This window comes from Lutzomyia longipalpis, chromosome 2, assembly GCF_024334085.1.
Source record: "Lutzomyia longipalpis isolate SR_M1_2022 chromosome 2, ASM2433408v1".
NCBI lineage: Eukaryota > Metazoa > Arthropoda > Insecta > Diptera > Psychodidae > Lutzomyia > Lutzomyia longipalpis.
In genome coordinates, this window is record NC_074708.1 from 35,420,816 (window position 1) to 35,440,175 (window position 19,360).

Genomic DNA, 19,360 nt, shown 5'->3' on the forward strand with positions numbered 1-19,360 from the left:
TTGTACGTTGGCTGTGGAAGATTCCACACATCCGGGCACAACATTTTTCCACACTATTTGTTCTCAGGAGAGGTTTTAATGAGGAAAAACATAAGAACGTACGGTTTTATTTTTAGAATCTTTCTATACCAACGCGGTTTCATGATTGAGGTTAGTGGAATAACAAACACACGATACCCATACACGTCTAAAACACAAACAAATCAACTCCCGGACTCCCGGAAAAGCTGCAAGGAGAATTTTTTTGTAAAATAAAGAAAAAATAATAAAGAAAATTCTTTTAATTTATAATTTTTGTTTTATTTTAATGGTTTTATATTAAATAAAGGTATATGATGCTAAAAATGTTGGGTTATTCATCCCCTCGAAGAGCACGGTACTTGTTCAGCTCGTTGGGAAATGTCTTCTGCAGCTCCAGCACCATGTTTGCTTTGAACTTCCTGTACGCATCAATCTTCCCCTTGACCTCTTCATTTTTACTGCGTGCCTTATCAATGCAATCCTTTGTGTACAGCTGGGGATTCTTCCCTTGGTCAATGTAGTCAAAAACTTCAAAGGGAACGTGAACATTTTGCACCTGGCTCTTCAATTTATCAATCTCCTGGAGTCCTGTGACCAAGCCTTGTCTGGAAGAACAATAACCAAGGATTAATTATCATTTTTTACAGTAAAAACTTTAAAAAATAAAAAGAAATCTTACATCTTCTGATTGAGAACATTCTGCCCTTGTGCTTGAAAATCACTCACAATGATGCGAATTTGGCGAACATTTTCAATGAACATTTCCAAGTTTGTCTCAAGATTTTCCAGAGGATTCTTGCAATCCATTGTTTATGCTTAGTTATCACAAAAATCTCATAAAAATTGCAAAAAAAATGTGTAAAGAAAACTTTCCTTTCAAGATGTCAAAAAACCAAAACAAAACCCATTAAAAATTGCAATAAAGCATTGGGAACAAGTTGTGGATATTCGTACGACATGTCCGAAATATGAAAGTGGAATAATTACGGAGTAATCCATGAAACTTCGTCGGAAATTCCACTGGAAACTAGCTAAATCATGATTTTTGAGAAAAAATATTGGTTTCCACGGTTTCCAATATTTACACGGATTTCTAACCTCACATATTCACACAGGGGGATGCCCAACCCCGAGAAATCAGTACTTTTCGTGAGGCAGCAGATTCTTCCGATCAGAAGAAGGGATCAGCTTGCACAATTCCACTTGCAATCGAAAGTACATTTAATTAGCTTTCGATTGATCCCTATCTCATTATCGAAATAACATTATTAATATAAAAAAAGTTAGTGTTTCTCGGGAATCGGTCAAGATTGAGCAAGATTCGAGAATTCCTCATACATTTTGTTCAACAAAAAGTGACTTTCTTCACAGAAAATGAGGTTATACCATCCCCTTGTATTCACATAAATTCAGTACAATTTTGATTCTGTCTCATTCACTCCCATTGAATGTAATGGTAAAAATGTTAGGTTAGAAATCCGGATAAATATTGGACAACCCAATAACAATTTTTAACGATTTTCAACATTTTTTTTATTATTAGAACATTTTTTTTTCCTTTTTTACTGGGTAAACTCACAATTTTTCAATATGAATGGGGGATTAAATGGGCGAAAATGCATTACACAGGAAGCTTTATGAATTACTTTTTCCCACCATCATCTGTGCGCTCACTCCCCTTGGCTTTCTTGAGCCCCAAAATGGAGATGAGAGCCTTGGGGGATGGATCCCGACCACGAAAACGCCTGAAAATTTCAGCTGGTGCACAAGCACCTCCCATTGCGAGGAAGGTATCCCTGAAGCGTTTCCCCACAGTGGCGAGGGCTTCGGGATTGCCGGATGCCTCGTGGAAGGCCGAATAGACGTCGGCGGCAATGATGCGGGACCAAGTGTGGCTGAAGTAGGCTGCTGCCCAGTCTCCGGAGAAGATTGGGGTGAAGGAGCACGGGTGAGCGTCCTTCTTCTCCAGCGGTAGCGTCATATAGCGTGGCCAGAGTTCCCGCATTACATCCACCCAGAATTCCTTGCCTGAATACAGCTCCAGATCCAGGGCGGATAAGTAGAGCTCCTGGCAGAGATCATAGCCCGCCATGTGGGTACGTGATGTCTGGATACTCCTCACCAGGGCATCCGACAGAGGATCCTCAGTGGCATAGTGCGATGAGATGCTCTTCAGCACAGCTGGATTGTAGAGAAAATGTGCCATAACCGTACTAGCTACTTCCACAGCATCCCACTCAATATTCGACACACCAGCTACTTCGGAATAATTCACCGTGGTCAGGAGATGTTGCAGTGCGTAGCCAATGCGTTGGAACAGCATAATAACGTCATCAAATGACAGGAGGCTGGGTTTCCCATAAATTGGAGCAGCAAAATTGAATATTAGAGCCGTTAGGGGTTTGGTATTTGTGACGGAACTGCGATTCCGGATACCAACAGTCCATCCAAAGTTATCCTTTGTCTGCATCTTCACATCTTCGCGCGTGTAGAGATCCAAATAGAATCCCGCCACGGGTTTTCCTTGATCAACAATGTCGTAGTACCGAACATCCTCATGCCACGTATCAACGCCTGTTCGTTCAACAATCTGAATGTGGAACATTCGCTCGCACAGATCAAACATTCCCGTGAGGACTTTGGGCAGCGGGAAGTATTCCCGGATGATTTCTTCTTCAAAATTATGCATGGCGAGAAGTTGTTTTCGCCGGAAGTAGGGGATATCGTGAGCTTCAAGCTGACCCTGGAGCGACAAAAACCAATGTACTGGTAAGCTGACCAAGCTTACGGGAGCTGTGTTTCTTTCAGTGTACCAATTTTGTGAGAGAAAACTAGAACGCGAATTAATTTAAATACGCGCAAAGTCGGGAAAAGTTGAAAAGTCATCTCCCTAGAAATCTTTAAAACGCCATATCTCGGGAACGGCTGCATAGATTTTCGAGTTTGAGCTATCGTTGGAAAGGTCTTAACCTCAACTATAACATATTAGAATATGAAGTAAATCGATAATGGCATTTTCGAAATATTCGAGTTCGAAATTTTCGAAAATTTTGATTTTGACTTTAGCGCCTCTCGCGGTCATTTCTCGAAGTTGCAATGTTATAGACATTTGTAGGGATTCACGAAACCTTTCATTTGCACTTGAGTTGATCAAAATCGGACTAGTAGAACCCGAGATATGACATGTCAAAGTTAGAACTCAATATTTTCAAAATAGCAACATAATTTTTTTTTATTTTTTTTTTATAAATAGATGTTATAGTAGGCTATAATATATCAAAAAATGAAGCAAATCGATAATGGCGTTTTCGAGATATTTATCGAAAACTCATCGAAAATTTTGTTTTGAATTTTTGGCCCCCTAGCGGTCACTTTTGAAACTTCGGATGTTCTAGAAAGTTGCAGGGTTTGTTGAGAGCTTTCATTTGAGCCCGGGTTAATCAAAATCGGTCAAGCCGTTTTCGAATTATGGTCGATTTTCGATGAAAAATTGCGGCGGCCATATTGACTAAAAGGCTTGACCGATTTTCGAAAATGAGGTATTGTTGGAAAAGTCTTGATGGCCCCTACAACATATAAAAATTTCAGATTTTTAGATATTACAGGGGCTGAGATATAGCGAAAACAATATTTTGAGGTTATTCAAAATGGCGGACGGAGGGGTGGGGGATGGATTTGACCTCATAATCGGATGTCTTCCAGTCGATTTTTAAACATTGCCGTTTACCGCAAGTCTCTATCTGTTACCGTTCTCTTGCAATTTAGCCCTGAACTCCGGACGGACGGCCGGGCGGCCGGCCGGAAAAAAAATTTATAGTCTAAAAGAAACACAGCTAAAATTCGGATAAAAAACGTTAATTTTAAGGTAAAAAAAACTCACCTTGAATCCGAAATGTTTAGCATACTCGCGGAGGCTTTCAATTTCCCTATCTTGAGCTGGTTTTGCCTTCTCCCTGAGAGCTTCCAGCATTTTGGTGACATTCTCCTTACTTCCTGCCATCTTTGTCTCCATGGACATGTCAACGAAGCTCTCGTACCCAAGGAGTTTTGCCTGATCACGACGCAGGAAGCGAATTTCCTCAATATGCGTGCTGGTTTCCAGGGATTTTTCACCAAAATTGGAATTTCTCCTTGTCTGAGCCTGCCACACATTCCAACGCATTGTCCTGTCGGGGCAATACTCGAGGAAATTTGCTGCAACTTGCGGATGAAGGGTCACCATCCAGGGACCCTTAGTAGGCTGTGTGGCATCCTTAGCAAACATCTGCAGCACTTCCGGAGGGAAATCCCTCATTATGTTGTAATCTTCAACAACATGATTAAATTGCTTCGTGGAGATATCCACTTTCTTCCGGAACTTTGTTCTCTCCTCCCCGAGTTTCCCAAGGATATAATCCATGCGTCCCTTTGTGTCTCCACTCAGTTCCAGGCCATTGAGCTTCCCTTCCAGAAGGTACTTCTCAATGACCCTCTTCTGCTCCTCCGTCAAACTCTCACTACCCTTCAATTTGGCCTCTTTTATGGCTCTGTAGATGTTTGGGCTGGAGAACTTTGCCATTCGTGCCCGCCGGGCTCTTTCATGGATAGTTATATAACTTTTCGTTGGCATCAGGACACTGTTCCCCAGGTAGAGTGTCTTCGCCAGGCCCCATGTTGTTTCCAATGGTGCCCCAATTTGTTCAAGCGGATCAATAACTTCCCTGAAGATGTCCTTTACTTCATTCCTTGTCTCAATCTTTGTATCCAATTCCTTCACCTGCTTCTCAACATCCACAGCTTGTTTTCCAATAACTGACACGCATTTCTCCACGGTCACAGACCCAAATTCCAGTAGTCCATCCTCCCTCTGCAGGGGATTCCGGTCTGGCAAATCTTCCCCAATTTCCGGGACTCTACAAAAATTCGAGAAAATAAAAAGATTTAAAGGTCAAAATTTGGCAATAACCTCAAAGTTTTAATGGTGTCTTATTTTGCTTTCAACTCACAGAACAATGTAGCCATATCTCTTGGGGCATACATGGAAGTTGGCTCGAGTTAGCAGTGCACGTTTTCCGCAGAAAGACACAGCCATTTCTCACAAATTAACACATTTTTCACAGAAAAGAAAATCAAAATAACCTCCTTCTTCTTCTTCTTTTTTTTATGATTGCTGAGCCGGACGTCTTTTCTTCTGAAGAAACATAAAAATGATGAAACATACCATAAATTGCAAGAGGCTTTTCGCAATTTTATTTCGTTTTCCAGCGAATTTTCAGACCGAAAGTACTTTTTTGCGATCAGGATGCGACGCTGCGTCGATTGGCATGACCATTTCAAAACCTTCCAATATAGCCACATAGGGCACGAAAGGGTTAAAAAACGTTAAAGAATATTTCAAAGATGTTTCATGATTTGGTCTTTTGAAATGTGAAACGGAAAAAAACGATTGTTTTAGTTACAAAAAGGTAAAAAGAGATTAAAAATAAAATAAAGAGATGTAAAATTAAAATATAAATAAATTCATTTTATTTCGCGAAGATGACCGAGTCTTTTAGATATTGTGGATTCTTAAAAGTCTCAAAAATGTGCAAGATACTCACCTGCTTTTGCTAACTCCAACAATCATGAAAGAATCATTTACATTATAAAGAAGATAAATCAGGATAAAAATTGCAGAAAACTTCCCAATAATTTTCCAAAAGAAAGGAATTTTTCTGCAGCACAGAATAACCAAAAATTCTAAAAAAAAAACCTAATTTATTGAAATCTGAGTAGCAGAATCAGAAAATTTCATAAAAGCTCAATTTTTTGACTCCTCCGATAGTCAACAATATCTCAATCAAAATTGGCTAGCAAGAGAAGCAAAGGGAGAGCCGGGAGAGCAGAGCCTGGAACAGAAGAAATTTACTCTTAAAAAAACGACGAGGTTAGACTTTGAGCCACGATTTGGCAATGCGATTAAACGATTTGGTCTCAATACTTCAAGCAAACGGTCAGTCAAAATCAATAGATTGCTGATACCCTCAATTAACTATGAAAAAAAAATATAGCAAATTAAATCGACAAAATGAGCCTCATTGAATTGAGCAGAGATATCTCAAAAGTATTGCTGAAAGTCTCAGATTTTACAATAAACGCTTCACTCTTCCGTTTTCAAAGTAAAAATTGTGAATGAATTGAGTACTGATTCCAGGGATTGATTTAATTAAAAATTAAAAACTTTGGGTGATTAATACTACATATTTTCTTTTCTTAAAAATATGTCTTGTGATTGTTATTTGTGTTGTCTTATTTTGTTGTCCTTAATATTTATTTCTTTTTTTTTTAAATTCTAGAAGAGTTTTTTTTAAATGTATTTTTGTATTTTGTAATTTAATGAAATAAAATCATTATTACATAAAGTATTATTTAACTCAATTCTTTGAATCAAACTCAACGTCTTATTTCTATTTAGCTTTTTTTCATTTTTTTAATTAGAAAAAGAAGATTAGTCACTGTTATTCGGAACATAAACAAAGTTATAAGTACGACAAACAAAAACATATGCTTTATATAGAATACAAACTTACCGTAAACTCGAGATCTCAAAAGAAAAATTCCTATTCCCAAAATATATAAATCTTGAAGAATTGCCAAATGAATGCTCTGATTTTCCCAATTTCCGGTACATATCTCCTATATACATATGTACATTTATGTATAGAAGAAGTAGAAGAATCATAAGAGTATAGGGGAAAAAAGTAGATGAGTAATTTTCGGCGGTCAAACAAGGTGAGAAAACACATCGTGTTTGATCATTACGTAGACGGATTATTAATTCAAGTCTGTCGAGCTGCTCAACTTTGATTCCTAATAAAACGCTTCCGTTCATCCCAGTGAGTGAGAAGAGTCAATTACGAAGAAGATAAAGCGAGAAAAAGACCCACCGCGCTCTAGAAAAAAAAAACGTGATTAGAATACGCATCCCTTTCAGTAAAATTCATGGGAGATGATTATGGTGTTAATGATGGAAAAATGCCACACGGTTTATTTATTCATGGGCAGGCACATCTCCGGAATCACACTTTCACGCTTGCTTTCGCGCCAGGGAGGCATGCTGGGTGCATGGGAGGTTTCCCACAGAGTAGGGGTGTTTGTTAACAAAGTGACCTCACAGATTCCTGAAGAAAGTCAAGGAAAAAAAAATGAAAAATTTATTATACAAGTTGTTGCTAAATAAATTGGCGTCATCAATTTTGGGATTCTGCGTGAGGGATGATCTCGGTTTTTTTGTATGATTCGTCTTTGCGACACAGCGGGTTTGTGCCACTGATCGTTCTCACAACGTTCTCAGGGTTCAAATTGCCGTGAATCTGTGGACAAGGAGGAAAGTCAACTGCAGACCACAATATTTGCCAGTTCGTCCATTTCGTCTCCTGCTGTTTGTTGCTGTTTTCCTTTATTATACACATTCATCGACAAATGAAATCAAAGTGAGAAAAGAAGGGACATAAATCGTAACTCCCATACAAAACTGAAAATTTATTATTTTTTTTTATGAAAATATTTGAATTCAAATTAGAACAAAAAGTATTGAGATAAAAAGCGAAGAAAAATTATTAGCGTTAAGATTTATAATGTTAGGGTTTTTTTCAACACACTAAAAAAAATTTTATTAAAAAATACGAAATAAGCATTTATTGTATTTTTTTATCTTCAACATTTTATGCTTTAAGGGTTTTAAGGTTTTTTTCTGTTACTATTTTAGAGAAATGATTTTTATTCAAGTTTACGAGAAAACCGATTTTTTTATTCCCAACTAAATTTCATTTGATTTTGAAGCCATTTGGCCATAAGGCACAAAAATCTAATTTTTTTTATTACTAAATTCAATATAAGAACTAAATTGTTCGTTTTAATTTAACTCTGAAAGAAATTCACCGATCTTACGTTTAAAAAAGACAAAATTTCCCATTAATGTAGACCTACATTTAAGGGAAATTTAGCAGCTGTTTCCGTAACTTCTTACTACACAGCAGCGCCATCATCGGCAACTTCTCAGTTGCACACAGAATTCATAGACGTCACATGTCGTCTTTGTGCGCTCACCAATTTTACTGAATTTTATAACTTATTCTTTATATTTGCATTTAAATTATTAAATTAGTTAATAGTAAATAGTGCATTCATTCATTTCATCAATTCAAACACAGTGCATTCATACAATCAATCGTGCAACATTCATACATTCATTCAGTCATCAATCGTACCATCGAGCAACCATTAAACAACAAGAAATCCGGTCACGTCGACCCAGATAATTTATATAATCACAATTATTCTTCTCTTTCATACACGACGCCATCAAGGTACCACAATACAGTCACGCCTTCATTCACGCACGGTACATTCAACTAATCAGAATCATTCTTCCATTTCATACGAATCAACACAAGGTACAAGCATTCATTCACATTCACGCAGACTCACGCAACTCACATTCGTTCTTCTATTCCATGCACAATCATCAAGGTAAATCAACACAACAGCAGCAAAATTAATAAAATTATTTTTAGTGTGTAAGCTGAGCCTCCCTAGCGTCCTATATTGTGCACTTTATTTATCTTATTCAAATTATTATTATGTACATTACATAATGCGAGATATTTTTTTTTGTCTATTAGCGCATTTTTCAAAAACTCAAGATATTTTTTAGGGGTAATTTAAGAAAATTCAGAAAAATTGATTTAAAAACAATTACCTATATATTTATATATTTTTATTTTACTTATATATTAATGACAAAGCTCATTTCAAGTCGATAAAAAAATAAATTGCGCTAGAGTTCTTAAGAAAACAAAACTGAATTGATAAGAAAATTTTTTATCTTTCGCTAATAAGAAAATTCTTTTGAATTGACATTGATCCAAAAAAAATCTAGATTTAAAAATTCATTTTATAGAGTGAAATTTACAAATTAAATATGTATACGACCTTACCTTTCCTCCTTTAGTTAGTTAAAAGCAAAACCTCATCCCATACCTTGTGCTATTCTTGAACGGAATGCGCCAACTCCGCTGCGACTTCTCTCGTGGACGAAGCACAGATGCGCCGAGAGTGGCTGCTACACCGCTTGTTCCCTCCTCCAGTTGATTATTTTCGTGCTGTCGAGTCAGTCGTATTCTATCCGCCGTGGAAGTGAGTTCTAGGGTCTCTGCCTCGCCGGCTTTCCCGTGACCACCAGTGTTTTGGGTGTCGTGTGTTCTGGACTTCAAGCAATCTAATCTTGCTCTTTTTTTGGCGCGTGTAGACATTCTGTCGCTCTGCGAGGCACCAGCAAATAATTCTGAATTAATAAGTGGAACCTGTGAGACAATTTGAATTTTTTTGCGACCGTTAAAAAAAACTTCCCCAGGCTGTGGTGAAATGGGGGTTTAAGTGGATGTTTTGGTGGATGCTGGTAAAATAGCGTTCAAGAGGAAAGAAGAAGATAAGAATAGATAAGAATTGTGCAAGTGAGAATAGAACGATGCATATTAGAGAGTGTTTGATTGTGCTCGCAATTGTTGCAACTGGTGTGCAGAAGTGCAATGCAATTCCATCGGACATCTACATGAAGATGTTTGCTGCCCAACCACCTACTGATCCTTGCTACGATGATGACCGTGCGAGGCGGTGTGTGCCGGACTTTGTGAATGCTGCTTTTGGTACACCAATGACCGCATCCAGCACGTGTGGACAGCGAGGTCCGTCACGGTATTGTGAACTCAGTGAACCCCTTAGTCCAGTATCCAGCAACAGTGCAACACCTTCGGGGACAACCACAACTTGCCAGATTTGTGATGACACCAATCCCAAACGAAGATTCCCACCAACTGCCCTAACCGATCTCAATAATCCCAACAACTTAACTTGCTGGCGTTCTGAATCTCTACCAGCTACACCTCCTGGACAACTCGATAATGTTACACTGACTCTCTCCTTGGGGAAAAAATACGAATTAACGTACATCAGCATCCAATTTTGCCCGAGATCTGTTAAACCCGACTCCATGGCATTCTACAAGAGTTCTGACTATGGGAAAACCTGGCAACCCTTTCAGTTTTATAGTTCACAATGTCGAAAGGTGTATGGACGACCAAATAGAGCAACAATCACCAAGGTTAATGAACAAGAGGCCCGATGCACGGATGCACATCGCCATTCAGGAGATAGCGTCGGCAATCAAGGAGCCAGGATTGCTTTTAGTATCCTCGAAGGTCGACCATCAGCATCAGATTACGAATCATCCCCCGTGCTGCAAGATTGGGCAACAGCTACCGATGTTCGGGTGATTTTCAATCGCATCCAAATGCCCCAAGACAATGTGGATGAGTTCCTCCTGATTGGCCCACAGCAAGTCAGTAAGTTCCGCGATGATGTACATGGAGCCAATGCCATAGAAAGTATTTCCGCATCAACATCTACGGCAACAAGCATTGCAACACACCATTATGCCGTGTCAGACTTTGCCGTAGGTGGTCGATGCAAGTGCAATGGGCATGCTTCCAAATGTCTACCAATTGCCCGCGATGGCCAATTGGCTTGTGACTGCAAGCACAACACCATGGGACGAGATTGCGAGCGATGCAAACCCTTTTACTATGACAGACCGTGGGGAAGGGCAACACAGCGTGATGCCAACGAGTGCAAAGGTAAGTGCTTATCTGCCAATTGTCCAAAATCTCTAATTGACCCCCGCGACTCCAATTTGAAAGTACAACGTGCAGAGGAATGAGATAATTTGATACATCCCTTAAAACCCATATTGGTTCACATTCCTCCCACGGAACCTTGCACGGAACACGAGATATTGTGGGAAAAAAAAATTGCCAGTCGGTGTCGAAAAAATGCATCACACAAAAGAACCCAAAAAAAGATCCTCTCACGACAAATTTTACTTAATGCCACAGGAGAGGTGGTACGGGGCTCCTCAGGTATATACGTAGTAGAGGAGACAACCCAGACAAAATATCGCCCAACAAAATACTTTTTATTTGACTAAAATGGGAAAGAGAATGCACAATTTCAAACACCTTTGAGGATACACTGCATTTTTGCCATGAAGGTTTCACAAGAAGTGTGACCATATTGAGAGAAAATATATAATGCAATAAAGGAATGAAATATAGGTAGAATTTATGGGCATAATTTTCAATATAAAAAAAAATAAGAAACCCAAAAGGTAGTTGCGGGCAAAATTAACTCAGACTTGCCCATTGTACTGCATTTAGTTTACTCGGCAATTTTTCTTTGTTGACTTTCAGCATAAAATGACATAGAAATTTTTAATTTTCATGAAAATCGAATGAAATCAATTTAAGGAAGAATTTTAGAATTTTCTTATGCAAAATTTCAAGAATTTCGTTTAAAAAAATGGCTTTTGTCGACAATTTAAACAAAAAAGGCGAGATTTAAAAAAAAAAGAAACACGGCTAAAATCTGGATAAATCTGGGGTTTAATATACCTACCTGTTATTGTAGTTATGATTCTTTATGTATCATGGTGCTTATGAAACGATTACATTGCTCATTAAACTATCAGTGTTCCACCAGATAAGCTCGAAAAATTTTTCTGAGAGTTTTGAATTAAACCCGGATTTAGCAATTTGTTACTCTGTCTGAAAATGCAATTCGATCCAAAAAATGCAGAAAAATATTGCCAAACTTGGTAGTTCAGAGATCAATATAGCTTTGAGGATTAAAATTTTTTAAATACAATAAAAGCCGAAATATTAATAATTTTTCTTTCTTTAAAAATATAACATTTTCCCCATCATCCCCTATAAAAGAAATTAGACACGAGATTTTCCAAGAAACACCAAAGCTTTTCAGTGAGTTAAGGCTTTCAATTTCCAATGAAAACTGATTCATTTTAAATGAAAATAGCTTCCTTCAAGCATAAGTTATTAAAAGATTTTCCAAAAAAAAAAAAAACGAAACAGGTATAAATTAAAAATTATTATAATAAATGAACTCTAAAACACATCCTCAAAAAAAAAACTGAATATTCATCATTATTTTTTAATTTTTCACGTCTCTCTGCGCTCTTCTGTCTCACACCCTCGCATTTCCCCAATTAAAATAAAAATTTCCCTCTCATAGCGGAGGATACATATACAATTTCCCAGCGACAGCAAAGAAATTTTGCCAGAGGCCTTTTAAAGAATTCAAGGGGGTAATTTCTACGGGAGCTTGTGTTTGTGATTAATGAAATTTCACCGTTTCGGGGAGAATGATGCGGAATTGGGTGCGGGTTGAAAAAAAAATGTCGAATGTTGCGATCCAATCTTGTGCAGAGATTTTTCGACATTTTGCTCTCTCATGTGAGGAAAATATGACCATTTGATTTTTGTGTGACTGTCAGGGACATTGTCAGGAGCAAATAAACACAACAAAGGGATTTACTTTAATGTAGGTTTCGGCGAGGGTACAGGAGGGCGTATAGAAACGTTGAAAAAGTATGTGATTTATATTTTGTGGATCCAAATCTTTACATTACGATAAATCCATCTGCTTGTAAATAAGTTCTTGAAACCGTAATACATTATGTATGTAGCTAAAACAATGTATATAGCCCTGTGTATGTAGAAGATGTAGAAATTTTTCTAAAATTGGGAAAATAATATTTCTTTTAAGTATACTTTAAGATGTCTTCAATGTCCTTAAAAAACTAAAAATCAAAGAAAAACATTAATTATTTTAACACGATTTTTACAACAACCTTATCACGACAAATACCTCGTCTGTTGTCAAGCATAATTTTCCAATAAAAAACCACAAAGTGTTGGTGGATGCAGAGAAAAACTTTATTTGCAATTGCTTTCTCTTGCGCAAAATAATTATTTACAAATTTACTCTAAACTTATTGTTCAGTTCGTTTTTTTTTTTAATTTAAAGGCATTATTTCAATTAAAGACAACTTTCTCGTGAAACATTGAAGCAATGAAGAAGGAGAGAAAAAAATGTGGAAGAAGGAACAGAATGAATTTCACTGTGAAATTGAATGACTCGCGGAAATTCTCTGGTGGTCCATTTTTCCATCTTCCATTGTCGGGTTTGTCTTTGGGGTGAATAGCGAAGAGAGGAAATAATATAGCCAGTATAATTCAGTTTCTTTTATAAAATATTGCTATACATAATGTACACATAAGACATTCAATTGACCAGCACACGTTTCTTCTTGCGATACCTTCCTCCTGAGCCTTTTCTCCTTCACATGCTTTTCTTTCGCCATCTCTCCACTGTTGCCGGGAAGACAGCTTCACCGGAGAAGGTAATTCATTGATTTCTAATTGAATAGCCGTTAGGGTCGTGTGCTATAATTTTGTAGTCAATTGTTTGCATTCAGTCAATATTGCAATTTATTTTTATTTCCATGAATGACTCTGTCTCTCCACCTCATGCGCGATATGCACTCAAATGTCTAAAGAAATCTCCCCTTCCTTGTATTCAATCCAATAATCTATATTATGTATGTCCGATTCTCCCTATATTACCTATATACTTTTTCGCATAAATGTTTATTTTGATAAATTGCCTGAATTTCTTCATAATATTATGTTGACTCTACACTACAAAATTTACTACTATTGTGCTCTAAATTGAGTAACTCGATCTCAAGGGGATTGAATCCTACACCGAAAGGCATCCAAAGTGCCTTATAAGATACCCATAAATGTACATAGGTTGATGATTTCTTGATATTTATAAAGTGCCTCCCCAAGTGATCTAAAATTGACATTTTTCTTGAAAAAGTGTACTCACAGATACTTGGAAAATTACATTTAAAAAGACCTGACATCATGTGTGAGCCTTTATACGGTGAGACAAACTAAATTACCCACACATCTTACCTTTGGAGGTTACGGGGCTTGATCGTAAGAGAAATTGCAAAGATACATGTGGGGATGATGTAGAAGTTAATATCATTAAGAGTGTACGAAGTGGTTTTCCTAAAGAGAAGTGATTGTGGTGAGATGGTGTGTCATATCACATCACTTGTCCTCGCATCCTCCTGTATCGACCATACATTTAATGGCATTAAGATATCGCAGGAGCAACATACAAACCCAAGTATATTACACCCTCAGGCAGTGGGTTATTTTAATTCAATTTCCAGGATCAAAATTCTTGCGGACGAAGTGATTCTCACTCTATCATCATCAACAAGTAATTTTCAGTCGGCCCCCATACCACTGTAACCACACTATATGACCACCATGGCGGAGACTTTTAGTAAAATAACAATTTCCCTTCGTTCCTCAACACAGATGTATCTTGACGATTAGTTTGCTAAAATGCCCAATGTACCAATATGATTAATGACTGGAATTAATGGCAGTTTAATAGTTTAGACTTATATGTTAATCATTGTAATTCATCTCCCTCTCATGGCTTTTCATTTAGACATCTAATATTGTAATAATTTATTGATGAAGAAAAGTGTGTGTTTATGATTTCTAAATTTTAATTTTAATAATTTTAATTTACATTCATAAATCTTAAATAATCTCACAGGATTTAAAATAAATCTATCTACTTGTGAGGCCAAGAATTCAATATTTTCTGTGCAATTCGCAAAGAAAGATATCGACATTGTATTTTTTTTTAAATAAATTTTATCTTTTAAAATAAATCTATTATATTTGTAGAAACTATATAGGTACCTACCTACCAACAATAAGGGAATACAATAGAGTTAATTACTATTTTGGTTATTGTTCATTATTACAGAGATAATTAAAATGTAGAAAATGTATCTTTAGGGCAACAAAATAACAACTGCATTATACAGGAAGGTTCAATGTTGAATTTTCCACGATTTATCCATCATTTCTCATTTCTACCGATAGCTTACAGCGTTATTGTTAATGAGTTTAATGTGATTTATCTTGTTTTGCTGCATCTACCTTTAGGAATCAAATTTGTTGATATTTCACTTACATGGCACCGCTAAATATTGGAATTGTCAGTAAAGTTAGGTTGTGGGAGGAAATTTTTTGATAAAAATCTGCGTCCAGTTGATCCAATTCTGGAATATTTCAACTACTTTTGAGCCATAGGAATTAAAATTATGTTGCTTCTATGCTTTCAGCAACGTTTTGACTTTGTAGCTATCATCAGGCTCTATTTTATGTACAAAGAGAACAATTTTGAAAATTACAATTTTGTCAGAGAATACAAAAAAAAATCTTCTATGCTCTGAAGTGAGTAGATTTTTTTTTTTGTATTTTCCAAATCATTTTCTTTGAACGATAGGGTCTGATAATGATAATAAATTAATCGAAACGTTGCTGGAAAGTATTAAATTTCCGTATTCTTTTCTCTTGACTGTAAGGTCGTTTGAAAAATCTATTTAACTTATCATTGTACTATCCTTTTAGAAACTCTGTTAAGTTTTTCTGTAATTTCCTTTTGTTCATTATTTTTGAAATATTATCATTACCTAACCTCTTTCATTAGTTTATGTTTTAAAACTTTAAATAATATTAAATATAAATATTATTTTTACAATAAAATAAATAATGGAAAGATATCCCTCTGATCAGTTTATTCCATAACTTTTATAGTGACGTAATGTACCCATAAGTGACTAGCAAGATCTTCTACGGTTGATTTATCGGAAGAAAGAGAGTGAGTAAACAAATACAGCGAAGATGGGGAGAAGTCTGATCCACGCCGGAGGAAATTAATTATTTTCGGTGTTGCACTGCAGGATGAGACGGAACCCTATAATAACTCAATGAATTGTATTGGGTGGAACGGTATACATAGTTCCCACTTCTCTTATTTTCCCTGATGGTGCATTCTTTCCGAAACACCGTGCCTTGACTTTTAAAAAGCATACAAGCATATATTTATGTATTTATTGAGATGTGCAGATTTAGAATAACGAATTGAACGAGATTCATCTTAAATGCATTTCATTCCATACTGTATATACCAATAACTTCATTAGAAACTCCCTAAGATTAGAAATCACTCATTTTTCTGCAAAGTCAATAAATTCATATCTACATAATAATGCTGAGAAGACACGGCTGTATTTCATTAAAATTTCTGTAAATATATATAATGATGAACATAATCCATGTACATTATGTTATACATTATGTTATTTCAATGTTTTCTATTTAAAAATCCATTCAAACATCAAAAGCTTTCTATATTTTATTTTTTAAATAATGCTCTTCTGAGTTTGTCTAATTCGTGCTTTTTCTCGGGTAAGAAAGCACAGAAGAACGATGTTTGTTGCTTTGTTCTTTGACAACTTCTTATCACAAATCTTTTCTTATTATTTCAACAATATTTCTAAGAATGATGGAGAATCTTTTAAAGATTATTTGAGCTTTCGTTGTTTTTGTAGAAATAGAGAAAGTGGATTTTACAACTCTCTTCAAAAATTGATTGAGTTTTCTTTTGGAAAAATAATTTTAAAAATTCTTTTTGCTTATTTCTAAAATATTTAAACTCCTTAGCTCAAAGATTTTGTAACATAAAGGCTAGGTATTCTAGGTAAACTAAAACCGGATATTTTTGTATGAATGAAAAAAATCTTTTTAATATTAAATTAAAATATAAACTTTACGGGGTCGGAATTAGATTACCTCCCCTACTAGGTCCCTCACATATAAACCTTGCAATATTTTTTTTCTGTTTCAATCTTTGAATCTCCTTTATATAATGTACTACTCAAAGCTTTTCAACTTCATTGAAAAAGGCATGGGAATCTAAAATATTTTTATAAACTCGGTATCTGAACTTTCATCAAAAGGGGGTACTTGAATGTTTGTATCTCTCAATGATATAAAGAATGTGAAGAAAAAATGTTCTAACAGTTGAATGGTCATTTTGTTTTATATGTTAATCCTTTCATCATTTATTCTTTTCACGATTTTAAAAATAGCCATTCAGGATAAAAAAAAAACAACGCGGTAAGATTATTTCAAGAAAACACAATAGGGGAGATCGGGGTTAAAAAAGTCACTTAAGGGTTTAGAAAAAGCTCAAAATATTATATTTCCCAAATAGATAAAGCGAAATGTTTAGCTCATTTCTTTAGGAAATTTACTGCCCTATAACTCTTTCTCAGATCATTTTGTTCTAACTAGCTAGGAAATATGATATTTTTGGCTTTTTCCAAACCCTTAAGTGACTTTATTAGCCCCGCTCTCCCCTACTTTGATAAAATCCGTTAAATTTCATTAATATCTATTCCTTTTTTATGTACACACTATATATTCCTAATGTGAAGATTGAGAAAGGGAGAGGTAAAGAATTACATATTTTAATAAGGGTAGTATGCATTGATTAATAGAGCAACAGCGCAGAGATGGTAGACTCTGAAGGGGATTCCAAGTTCCTTGAATTATATACATTCTTTCCTTGCAGCAGCAAAAAATTGAATACATATTTCCCCTCACTGATAAATTAAAGCTAAAATAGGGCAAATTCTACACTTCATTCTGGGCTTCTGTGGATTAATACACAAAACATCCGAAGGGCGGGGAAAATTCACCCTAAACTGTATAAAGTGAATGTACAAATATTTCCTATATTTGTTCACTTAATATACATTGGGGGTCAATATTTCTCGTTTCAATTCACCACCCCATTCTCCAGAATTGGCCTTTTTTTGATCTTTTCGGTCTCCACAACCTATACTCCCACAGTCAGATTGAGTGCTGTAGAGAAGCGCGATGCTTGGTATGTTCCGTATATGCGATATTGGGGAAATCCTAAAGAGAATTCTATTTCATTTGAATTGCCATGTATGGGATGAAGCGTTGAAAAAATGTCTGGGAAATGGTTGAAAGTACGCTGCAAAATAGCAAAATATTTTCAAAATCAATTTTCTTTTTACACACCCGAAGCACAATCATTTTCCTACCCACCAAACCCTCTATCAAGAATGTATAGGGTTCCCATACTCTGTATATCTGTTTATTCGCAGGGAACGTTTATACCCCCATTCTTCTAGAAATGCCTACAAAAATCCTACACTTCACGACAAGAATTTGAAACATTTTTGTTTAATAAAGATGTATTAAATTAATTGATAAAGCTACATAATTTTGTTACTTTATTATGTTTTAATTGTGTTTGGAAATCATTCTTGTTCCTATTTAATATTTTTATTAATTAATTTTTTTTATATCAAAAGAAGGTTTATTGGGGAAGATTTTAGAAAGGATTTAAACGTAAAAAAATGAAAATAGCTGGTTAAATGCTTGACCACCCTGTGTATAAGCTTAATAACTTTTTTGGAACAAAATATATTTCTCTGAAGTACTCTTCAGCTTTTGGGCAGAATTTTATCCATTCATGGTTAGCCATTAACTATTTCACTGCAGCAGCATCTCAATTGATATTCATATGAGGGAGCTTATAGGCGTGTGTGGATTTATTGAAAGAAAAATACAACGTTATATATAAATAGCTTATTCAAGGAGAGCATGTTGATGCATAAATTGGGTGGCTCTAAATCATCACCCTGAAGTGTATATTCTATGTGTGTGCGCCTCCTCTTTGTCTCTCCTGCCTTTCTTTGGCGCATTATTCAGGAATTTTTTCGATAGTTTCGATACTTGGGCCATCCCCCTTAAGGATCATCTCAATATTTTTTGGGGGGTGTTGAATATGAATAGGTAAGGATCAAGCATTTGTCAGAGGGGAAAATTCCAAGGTACATATCACTTATCATATTTTGTTTTTACACCATAATAGGGAGACCGCCTGTGGAAGAGAGGGTTCTTCGTGAATAAGGTGTTTTTTGAGATATGTATTGTAGGTAGTTACGTACGTACACACATAGGAACTTGAAGGTAACTTGCAGTGGTAGCAATAAAAGTGAATTCACAGCATCATTAAATGGTATGAGCGAGAATATCCCACCTACTGTGGGTCAAATTTGCAACAGAGTGAGATGAACGATTTATGATTCTATTATAATTTTATGGCATTCATGGTCGACTCCTGCTGGCTTGCACCAATTTGGCGTTGTACCGGGGAAAAGTGAGGGATTTGTCGGGTAATATTGCTCTTGCTTCTGTACGCATTTTCTGGGTTATATAATAAGGTTTGATTGCAAATTGCATATCGTCTGTCTGCTGACTTGGACACTGTATTTGTGCATAATGGGTCCCAAGTGAGAGAAAACCGCTCGTAACGTGAAAATGACCATTAGTTGAGATATATCTACAGAGCGGTTCGCCCTCGGCTTTTGGGCTATTTTAATTAGAAAGTGCTGCACGAGAAATTTCTCTCTCATGACTTCTGTGTATACCCGGGGATTGTTATGGCCAAATAGGTGAACATTTCGAGGTGTACCACCGAGGGA

At 36.1% G+C, this 19,360-nt stretch overlaps 3 protein-coding genes across 3 annotated transcripts in view; 1 reads left to right on the forward strand and 2 right to left on the reverse strand.

Moving 5' to 3' along the window:
* Positions 1 to 275: 275 nt before the first annotated feature.
* Positions 276 to 915, reverse strand: LOC129790407 (mediator of RNA polymerase II transcription subunit 10). Its single transcript, XM_055827894.1, has 2 exons — positions 701 to 915; positions 276 to 626 (listed from the first exon to the last, which is right to left on the reverse strand). Exons 1-2 carry the CDS (start codon positions 826 to 828, stop codon positions 353 to 355), a joined length of 402 nt encoding a protein of 133 aa, XP_055683869.1. The 5' UTR covers positions 829 to 915; the 3' UTR covers positions 276 to 352.
* Positions 916 to 1,529: 614 nt separating this feature from the next.
* LOC129790178 (uncharacterized) lies at positions 1,530 to 5,304 on the reverse strand. Its single transcript, XM_055827552.1, has 3 exons — positions 5,007 to 5,304; positions 3,902 to 4,913; positions 1,530 to 2,764 (listed from the first exon to the last, which is right to left on the reverse strand). Exons 1-3 carry the CDS (start codon positions 5,090 to 5,092, stop codon positions 1,664 to 1,666), a joined length of 2,199 nt encoding a protein of 732 aa, XP_055683527.1. The 5' UTR covers positions 5,093 to 5,304; the 3' UTR covers positions 1,530 to 1,663.
* A 3,804-nt stretch (positions 5,305 to 9,108) lies between these two features.
* LOC129790192 (netrin-B) overlaps positions 9,109 to 19,360 on the forward strand; it is a 55,075-nt gene continuing 44,823 nt past the window's right edge. Inside the window, exon 1 of the mRNA XM_055827573.1 lies at positions 9,109 to 10,673. Within this exon, the coding sequence (XP_055683548.1) occupies positions 9,509 to 10,673 (1,165 nt within the window). The 5' untranslated portion in view covers positions 9,109 to 9,508. The remainder of the gene's footprint in view (positions 10,674 to 19,360) is intronic.

Coding starts and splice junctions, on each gene's coding strand:
- LOC129790407 (XM_055827894.1), bottom strand. CDS start 828: ATGGATTGCAAGAATCCTCTGGAAAATCTTGAGACAAACTTGGAAATG. Junction 627..700: donor AATGTTCTCAATCAGAAGAT/GTAAGATTTCTT, acceptor TTGTTCTTCCAG/ACAAGGCTTGGTCACAGGAC.
- LOC129790178 (XM_055827552.1), bottom strand. CDS start 5,092: ATGGCTGTGTCTTTCTGCGGAAAACGTGCACTGCTAACTCGAGCCAAC. Junction 4,914..5,006: donor AGATATGGCTACATTGTTCT/GTGAGTTGAAAG, acceptor GAATTTTTGTAG/AGTCCCGGAAATTGGGGAAG. Junction 2,765..3,901: donor CTAAACATTTCGGATTCAAG/GTGAGTTTTTTT, acceptor TTGTCGCTCCAG/GGTCAGCTTGAAGCTCACGA.